Source organism: Pocillopora damicornis, chromosome 8 (genome assembly GCF_964200805.1).
Source record: "Pocillopora damicornis chromosome 8, jaPocDami1.2, whole genome shotgun sequence".
Classification (NCBI taxonomy): domain Eukaryota; kingdom Metazoa; phylum Cnidaria; class Anthozoa; order Scleractinia; family Pocilloporidae; genus Pocillopora; species Pocillopora damicornis.
This window is the reverse complement of record NC_142677.1, coordinates 1,998,435-2,007,500: the sequence shown is the minus strand read 5'-3', so window position 1 is coordinate 2,007,500 and position 9,066 is coordinate 1,998,435. Positions and strand designations below refer to the sequence as shown.

The window sequence follows — 9,066 nt, the reverse complement described above, 5'->3', positions numbered from 1 at the left end:
CAAAAACAGCATGGGAGCTGCGGAGCGCTCTCATCAGAACTCCTTGTTAATTCACCTGCTTTTTGGATGGACTCTTTGTTCTCAGGAAAGTCATTCTTCGTCGGTGAGCACATCTGCAGAAAGATACTGGAAGCTCCATGTTCTGATTTGTTGATCACACAATAAATTACCAACAAGGAACAGATCAAAACTGTCGCGTAAAGCAGAGAACATTTCATCTTCAGCATTGTTTCTGAAAATTCAAGAGAAGAGAGAATTCTTTCACGATTATGGCTCATATTTATGGCTTATTATGTGTATGTGTTTTTCCTTTAAATTTACTTCTTATGTTTAGGGATGCGTCGATGTACATAGCAATAGCACATATTTCACAGTTAGTGTCCCAGTAGGAGTTCGCAAGACCGGCCGATAGCAGTACTTCCTTATAACGCAGCTCATGGTTGCCTTGCATCCATACCTTTCTCTCTTCTCGGCTTTGCCATCCATTAATGAACGTAAAAGGATGATTTTTGGTAAAGATGAGAAAAATGATCTTGTGTTCATAAATTTCGTCTAACGTAGGTACCTCACTATTAAGACGGATTAATCTGAAGTTTCCGGATTATTGATGTCCTTTTAAGAGATTTTCACTGCCTAATAAACGGCTCTCTGGCTGTAGAGCGGAGAATTCCTCATTCTATCATTATTCCATCACTATTTGAATTTCTCTTTGCCGTGAGTTCCATAGACAGCCACCGCGCACGCTACTTTCCGTCAAAACACATTCCCTGACTCTTACCTTTCACTTCTGCACTTAGCACCTCTTCTGTTTCTGCACAACACGAAGACCGGAGATTCGAAAAACATTGAGTTCGCTTTTGTTGAAACTGAGTTAATTGAGAAAAGTTTTCACAATGACTGACAGATTTGTGTCACTGCAGCTGTACAAGGTGCTTAGATACGCCAGTACTAAACAAATATTAACCATTACTTGCCCTTTTTTAGTAAGTAATTAACAGTTGAGTAGTAGGCACTCGAATTATTTTTGTTTCTTTTATCGCGTTTTTTTTTTTTGGGAAACGCTTAGATAGTTGACTAGATATAGGAATCTAAGAGATAAAGATAACATTCGCGCTAAAAGCATTTTATTAATTAACCAAATCAAAACATGATTAAGAACTTTGAATGGCGAAAACAAGCAGAAAACAAGAGAAGCCATATGTTCAATCAGAAAAATTGCCCACTAAACGCTGAAATTGCATTTTTTGCTCCAAAGTAATTTAACTTTGTATATAAAGGGAATTCAACGTATCAAACGAGTTCTGTGATCAAAAGGGACACCAAGCCGGCATTTCATTTAATCATGAATCTTATTTTCCTGAAACAATGGTCCCCTACGTCGGAGAACTGTGCACTGCACCTAAAATTTTAATAGATTCAACTCGGCAGTTGGCGTGAAAAAAAAAAACAACAACAACAACAAAGAAACAACTCTTTATATTTTTCCATTTTTTTTTAACGTACAACTTAGGAAATAGTTAAGTTGGCAACAAAACGAGGCAATTAAAATGAAAAGTTGATCCCGCAACTGACAAAGGAAAGTTTATCGTGAAGGGTCGGTTGCTATGCAACTCACGTAGGGGCATCGAAATTACTAAGCCCGTCTTACCCGAGACATTCTGATTTCGCACTCGGACACCAAACCACTGCGCTTCAAAGGACTCATTGGTGAGCTTGGCCATGAAGAAATTCATATTTGACACGTGTCGTGCACACTCCTAAGATCAGCCATGTTTAAAAGAGCATCACATGTTTGGAATTGAAGTAATTTTGATCGTACTGGCCCGCGTAACTGTACGAGACTCTAAAGTCTCTTACAAGAGACTTTATAGCGTCTTATAAAGTTAATAAAAGTCAGGACTGGGACAATAATGGCAGAAAAGGACGTTCCTCAAAGTACGAGACATTTTTATTTACAAACAGAAGGAAAAAGGGCTTGTTAGGGAGTTCATTCTCTTCTTTTCCAAGATAAACGTGTTTTCGGTGTACTTTGCGTAACAACGTTCTCAAGAAAAAAACAAAACAAAACAAAACAAAGGCGACGTCTGTCTGAAAACACAATTTGCCGTCAGCAAAACCATATTTCGCTGTGGTCTGTACAAGAACGGTCGCCATTGATCGCCTTCCCTACACAACAGTCGCTCATGCGCTCAAAAAGCTGTGTAGCTGATGAATCTCCTACTTCTAACACTTTTAGCTGAAGTTAACGAAGGCTTTTTTAAGGTACATTATTTGTTAATGAGGTGGAGGGGGCCCAAAGCGAGGTGGCGGAAAAGGACCTGAGGAAGGAACATAATATCGTGTGATTATTATTGTTACTGTCACCATCATCATCGTCGTTATCATCGTCATTTTCATTATTAACCCTTAACTCCCAAGATCTAATTGTTAATTCTCCCCTCTAGCGGCTACACATTTCCTTGTCAATCAGTTATGACAATTTAGTGTTAGATCAAGATAACAACTTCTACCTGATAAGTTGGGGTTTTCTCGATACCTGTTTAAGGAGAAGTTCCATATTAATCTCTTCTGGGAATTAAAAGGTTAACGAGTACATACTTGTGCACAGATGCACAATTTCAGTCAACAATCAAACCAGCCACGGTTAAACCTTTTCATAAAAAAAGTAAACAACAGCTAACTATTGTTTTGAAAATACAAGGTTGTCTTGAATACAATAAAATTGGAGGACAACATCTTTCCATCAATTCGTTCATTTATCGATCGGTCAATCACTATTCAACTCTTGTATCCCTTGACTGATAATACTATACTCTATACTTTTCTCTGTCAGTGCTCGTGACACTCCTATCTTCATGTACATAAACAATAGCAGACTCGAGATATTCAACAACTGAAATGCGAGGAGTGACAATACTGTTACAAAAGTTTGCCAAACACTGCGCCTAATGTGCAGACTAGAAACCTAGCCAGCGTCAGCACTTACCTCGAGGAGGCATCCCAAAAGGCATAGGAGGAGGCCCAAGAAGACTTGGTATTCCGCTTGTTGGTCCCATATCATTTGGCGGGTGTGGTCTGTTGCCAGGAGATTGGAACTGTGAATGAGGAGGCCTTGGTAAAAGATTTCCTTGATCTGATGACGGTCCTTGACCAAGAAGAGGCTATGGAAATACGAACAATAAATATTAAATATTCAGTAAACCCGAGAGGGCCTACATAATCAGTAATTTATCTTTTTTCTTTCTGCAGGGACCAGTTGGACAAATTTCCTCTTCATCATTCACCTGTGAATAGTGCTTTCAGCACTCACTGATTGGCTAGTAGAAGTTGATTTGCGAGCACTATTCACCTCAGAGCAGCCGAAGAGACAAAATCGCACGTCAGAGATTAATTTACAACCCATTTTTGCTATGTTGACATTACTTGACTATTCCAGTAAAGCGGTCTGACGAGAACAGGGGCGTATCCAGTAGAGATTTTCTTGGGGTGTAAACGACTCTTTTTTTGAGAGACAACTCTTACATTCAAATTCTACGACTCAGGTCTGCTAAAATGCGCAAATCCAAAGAATCTACAGAGCATAAATATTTTCCCTATTTTCCTTTTTGCCACGTGGAAATGAACTTCCCGCAACGTAATGTCTCTAAATGTCAGGCCCATGGAAATTTTGGTGCTGTCAACCTTCTCCAACCCTTTGTCTTAGCTACACCCTTGAAAGAAAAATACAAGATTGGGTCTCCTGAAAAAAGAAAAAAAAAACAGACCATGACACACTATCAGTACATGATACTGACCTGAGGAGGTGGTGGCATGTTTGGCGGCACAGGTGGCATAAACTGACCTCCCTCCATTGGAGGGGGTGGAGGTGGCATTTGGCCTGGTGGACCAAGTGCACCGGGTGGGGGTGGGGGTGGTAGTTGGTCTGGAGGTCCAGGCATCATAGGCATGCCAGGCATTCGTGGAGGGAACATTCCTGGTGGTGGGAAGCCAGGTGGCATCATGCCAGGAGGAGGCATACCTAGAACAAGAAACAAACCATGATGCAAAATGGTCCATGAACTGAAAATAAAGTGTACTGTGCGCATGAATAAAAATGAGTTTATCTACCCAAGGGGTTGGCTACAAGGGTAATTATTTGGCTCAAGGTCATGTCAAGCATGCTAAGCATAGCTAATTCCTTAGCAGGTCTGGCCTGAACTGATTTGTCAAGGCATCCTCTGGGCAGGAGATTGAGTTATGGGCAGATCAACCAAGCTCATTATACAGCGCAAGATTATAGACATCTTGAACTAAAGGTACACTATAAGCAGCCCTCCTTTACTGCAAAGTCCATTGGATGAGTAAGAAAAAGATCAGTGAAAAATTTGATGTTAATGCGTCATGCACAACTCTGATGGTGAGGCACCTTACTCCCACAGTTCTGCATGGTGCATAGTGAACACTAAGGCTAAAGATGGAAGGAAACTGAGAGAGTGACTGGACTATCAACAACTCCAAGAATTAAACTTAAACTGATATTGTAATGTGCCATTAGCTGCAAAGAAGATCACTGACAGTCAAACACCACATAAGGAACCACTTACCAGGAGGAGGCATACCCGGTGGAACAGGTGGCATTGGTGGTGCACCAGGAGGCATGTTGGGCATATTGGGCATGGCAGAAGGTGGAGGTACAGCCATGACTGCAGGGGGCATGATTGAGGTAACTGCTGGTGGTGCTACAGAAGCAGCAGGAACTGGAGGTGCATCTGCAAACAGCTGATGAGGTCTGTCAGCTTGGGCAAGAGGATTCTGTGCTGCCAATAGACGCTCTGGAAAGAGAAGATAAATTGAGAATAAGCTCATGTCATATCAAATGTGGGGGGAGGGGGGAAAGGCTCATTTCAAGGGGAGAGGGGTTTACCAAAAATTATTGATGAGAGCCAAAATGCAAATCATATGCTTTACCTCTGATTGTTACTACACTAACAGGAATATTTTCATAGCTTTTGTCCACGGGGAAAAGGGAAGGGGGGAAGGGGGCTTATTATAGGGGTGGGGAAGGGGGGGGGCAGAAGCTCCAAATAATGGAAGGGGTGACTCTTGGAGAATGGAGCTCAAAGGGCTATTAATGGCTACCAGAAAGAGAAATTGCATAGAGAGTTGATATCACGAGAGAAGTAAATGAAAAGCAATTTCATCAGAACAACTTTCTAACACACTAACAAGACAATGCACCTAACAAATATACTTAAGTGAAAAATCAAAGTACATTATTTCAACCTTTAAACTCCCAGAAGTAATTACTATGTAACCTCTCCCTAGAGTATCCATACATTATACAGCTAACAGGCAGTGAGAATATTAAAACTCATCAGGTACAAGTTATTACCTTATTTGAACACCAAATTCTTGTAATCAATTTACAAGGAAATGTGTAGTAGCTGGAGGGGAGAACTGATGATCAGATCTTGGGAATTAAAGGGTTAACAAGTTGTGCATGAAAGAAAAGCAAGTTAGAAAACACCCATACCTGCTGCAGACCCATGTCTCTCACCCTTTGATTCCTTCTTAAAGGCATAAGAAATTGTAATTGGTCGATTGCACAAGTACTGCCCGTGCATAGCTTCCATGGCAGCATCAGATGCTTCAAAACTTGCAAAGTTGATGAATGCAAAGCCTTTGGAGTTACCAGTCTCAGGATCCCGCATGATCTATAAGTGTTTAGGACATTCCACGATGAGATATCTCACATAATTTGATTGATTACAACAATATTACATGTACGTGTAGCTGGACCACCTGATTGTATATGAGACAATTAAATTGACTGATTAAATGACTTTTTGACAAATTAACTTTAAAATGTAAACAAATGTACAGTTTATCCTGTGCAATTTGTTTTCAAAACTTCAACCACTCCCCAAAAAATATATTCCATTGATAATTGGTACATGTGTGCTTATGATCAGTGGGAGATACTTAACATTGAAATCACTACAGAGATATTTGTGTATCTAGTGATAGCTTATTCTCTAAATTTATTTTATTTGCACAATCAAAGAAAAATGGACTAAAGTAACATGCAAGTTTTTATTATCATCTAAAATGCAGGTTAAAGAGGTTAAACTTATTTCATTGAAATTTATAGTCATATTATTCCATGGGAATAAAAACCCTCTGAAATGTGCCCCATTCCCAATGTGTGCCTTCCTAGCTCACTTGGTAGCCGGGCCCAGCTAGTACATGTACATGCATCTAGGAGACACTGGTTCAAATCCCATCAAACCCTGAATTATTTTGCAGGCTTCTTTTCTATAATTGCAGCTCACCCTTTACAATCAATGCTTTACTTGTAATCATTATGCCAACACACAGTTCTAATTACAAAAATTTACACAACCAAATATCAATCACCCTTCACTCATTTCTCTTCGAGCAGCTCTTTGCAAGTGGTAACATGTAAAATGCATTACCTTTGGGGTTTGAAGAATAACTCCAAAAGCACTAAATGTGTCATACAGCAGTTTCTCGTCAATCTCTGGATCAAGATTGCCAATGAAAATGTTGGCACCCACATCAAGGTTCTTATTGTGCGCTGATGCCTGAAATTCCAAAATAAAGTTGGTTCTTACAGTAGAAACAAAACATGAACTTGACACTTACAAGAACAACTAATCACATCTAATTTCCAACCATTCACTGCATACAGTAGCTACAATAACATAACTTGAAGAGATTATCATCTTTAAGGTGCTTCTCTAACAGTGCCAAACAATTAATAGCAAAACATAATGATACAGTCAGGCATAATCTACCTTGTTCACTCTAATTGGCTTCCCATATACTTTTATCATGTTCATCACTTTGATGGCATAATCAGCATCCTCTTCACCAAGGAATTCAATAAACCCATACCCTTGATGAAGCTGGGTGATGCGATCTTTAGGCATGTGCACATTCACTAAAAAAAATAGGTAAACAGAAAGTCAATAATTGAGCTGATGGGCTTATATGGCCATAACTTGTCCTGTTTTCTTTAGAAGGAAGCAGATGAGAACATTGTTGAGTCTCCTGGATGACACTAAAGTCCATTGCAATTTATCCCCCGGCATTTTGCTGGGTTACCCTGGCAGTTTGCCTGTGCCCATTTGCACTCCTAAGTAGAGAGAGATGCTGTGATAGAAAAGTGTTTTGACAAAAAATGCATCACAATAATCACACCAGGTCTGCACACAGGACCTCTTTACCCTGAGTCTAGGGCCAGAGTGTCTCCTACAGAGATCACCTTTATATCAATAAGAATGCATACTGCACATACAGTACATCGTGTAGCAATGATATACAAAATCTCAACCCTGGTTGCTTGGTATGAGATCAAAACTAACAGCCTTCACTTACCAACTGGTCCAGCTTGAAGAAACAGTTCCCACAAGAGGGTTTCTGCAACTTTTTCATCTAATCCACCCACATAAATTGTGGCATCTATTTGAATTGAAAAGAAAAAAAATAGACATAGTAAAATTCGTTTGCATGTCTTTCATCATTTTGTCATACTTTGAAACTGCATTCAACACTCAACATAAGCACTCTGTAAGCATTGGTTTACTCCGAATTATTTTACAAGAAAAACAGCTGTTCAGTTGCATAAGTAGTTTCAGACTACACCACTGGTCTTGAGAGTAGGGAAGGGTAATAGAAACAATTATTAGGTAAAGGCAAAAATTGAGTAAATAAAGAAGATTAAGTCTGAATAGGCAAAGAACTTGAACAGTGATCTGTTAAACTTTTAATCCAAATGAGAAAATCTTTGTAAAACATGGGGTTTAGAGTGATTTTAATTGCTGGCAACGAAAAGAATTACAGATCTCGAAAATCGCCGGTCCACAGCCAAAGGGGAAGATCCTGAATTTCCGTTTGTCGTTTCTCGCATTGATCAAAGAAAAGACACAATATTCAAAACTAAAAAAAAGGCACTTTGAGCTTTTAACTCAGCGACTTTTAAGCTTATTCTGTACCAAGCAGTCCTCACGTGAATAAAAAACTCGATGTTCAAACGCTGCAAGTTTATCTAGATCTCAACATGAATAAGATCTCAACGAAATGCAATTAAAAAAGGGCACTTTGAGCTTTTAACTCAGCGACTCTTAAGCTTATTCTGTACTAAGCAGTCCTCACGTGAATAAAAAACTCGATGTTCAAACGCTGCAAGTTTATCTAGATCTCAACATGAATAAGATCTCAACGAAATGCAATTGACGTCCTCGTTTCTTGTATGTCTTAACAAAGATCACCTGAGCACACTAGTACGACAAGTGAAGAATTCCTGCTTCAACTGACAAAATAATTTTCTTAGAACGCATAGATTTAACGAGAGCTATATGTAGTGTTTAACAAATCATGATCAAAGGACCAGAAAACGATCAAACGTTCTTACTACGATAATTGATGCTGTGGTAATCAACTAGTAAATAGGCATCGTAAACACGAGTTGACGAATAGCGTAGCAGAAATATACCCAGTGATATCATAGATACTTGGCATAGGCAAGCCAAATGGCACAGCCTTCTGAGAAAGAAAGAAAATTCGCACATTACCTTGATTGCGCTCGGCTATCGGTCCGGCCGCCATGCTGAAATTAACAACTTCCCGGCAATCATCGGGGTGAAGATGCAAATAACCGCTGATCAAGAATTACGGGGGATGCGAACAACCGCTGTTCAAGAATACTGCCTAGAAATATTCCAGTAAATTCTAGTCACGCTCTGTAAACGAAAGCAAGGGTTTTGAGTGCTCTTAAATTAGAATAACAGGTTTGGCCCTTGGCTCTACTAGAAAGTCAGACTGAGGCGAGAAGCAATCGACGGAAAAACGATGTGGGGGGATGGGGAAGTAGGCCTCCAAAAATTTCCGCCTAACCTACGTGAAGCCGTTCGCTTCCCACCCCCCCTCTCCCCAAGTCCCCATCCAGGTGGAGCGGAGGCGAGGTGGCTTTCAGGAACACCTCTTGTTCGCCCAGGCTTGGTTGGTCTTGACGGGCACGACTTGCAAAAAGAACTAGGCTACATTCCCAAGAACGTGCGCATT

At 40.1% G+C, this 9,066-nt stretch overlaps 2 protein-coding genes across 3 annotated transcripts in view; both read right to left on the bottom strand.

Annotated features, from left to right (window-relative positions):
- Nucleotides 1–875, bottom strand: part of LOC113678215 (uncharacterized) — a 6,377-nt gene extending 5,502 nt beyond the window's left edge. Inside the window, exons 1-2 of one of the 2 annotated variants that reach the window (XM_089180459.1) lie at nt 779–875; nt 56–232 (exon numbers count right to left, since the gene is read on the bottom strand). In XM_089180459.1, coding sequence (XP_089036585.1) covers nt 56–227 — 172 coding nt within the window. In that variant the 5' untranslated portion in view covers nt 228–232; nt 779–875. Of the gene's footprint in view, nt 1–55; nt 399–778 lie in introns of those variants that run through there. The other variant, XM_089180458.1, reaches the window with a different exon arrangement.
- Nucleotides 876–1,926: 1,051 nt separating this feature from the next.
- On the bottom strand, nt 1,927–8,636 carry LOC113678204 (splicing factor 3B subunit 4). Its single transcript, XM_027195084.2, has 9 exons — nt 8,577–8,636; nt 7,381–7,464; nt 6,798–6,943; nt 6,456–6,584; nt 5,513–5,693; nt 4,584–4,811; nt 3,795–4,018; nt 2,987–3,161; nt 1,927–2,318 (listed from the first exon to the last, which is right to left on the bottom strand). Exons 1-9 carry the CDS (start codon nt 8,608–8,610, stop codon nt 2,275–2,277), a joined length of 1,245 nt encoding a protein of 414 aa, XP_027050885.2. The 5' UTR covers nt 8,611–8,636; the 3' UTR covers nt 1,927–2,274.
- Nucleotides 8,637–9,066: the final 430 nt, after the last annotated feature.

Coding starts and splice junctions, on each gene's coding strand:
- LOC113678204 (XM_027195084.2), bottom strand. CDS start 8,610: ATGGCGGCCGGACCGATAGCCGAGCGCAATCAAG. Junction 7,465..8,576: donor GATAGCCGAGCGCAATCAAG/GTAATGTGCGAA, acceptor CAATTCAAATAG/ATGCCACAATTTATGTGGGT. Junction 2,319..2,986: donor TTTTGGGATGCCTCCTCGAG/GTAAGTGCTGAC, acceptor TTCCTTCCTCAG/GTCCTTTTCCGCCACCTCGC.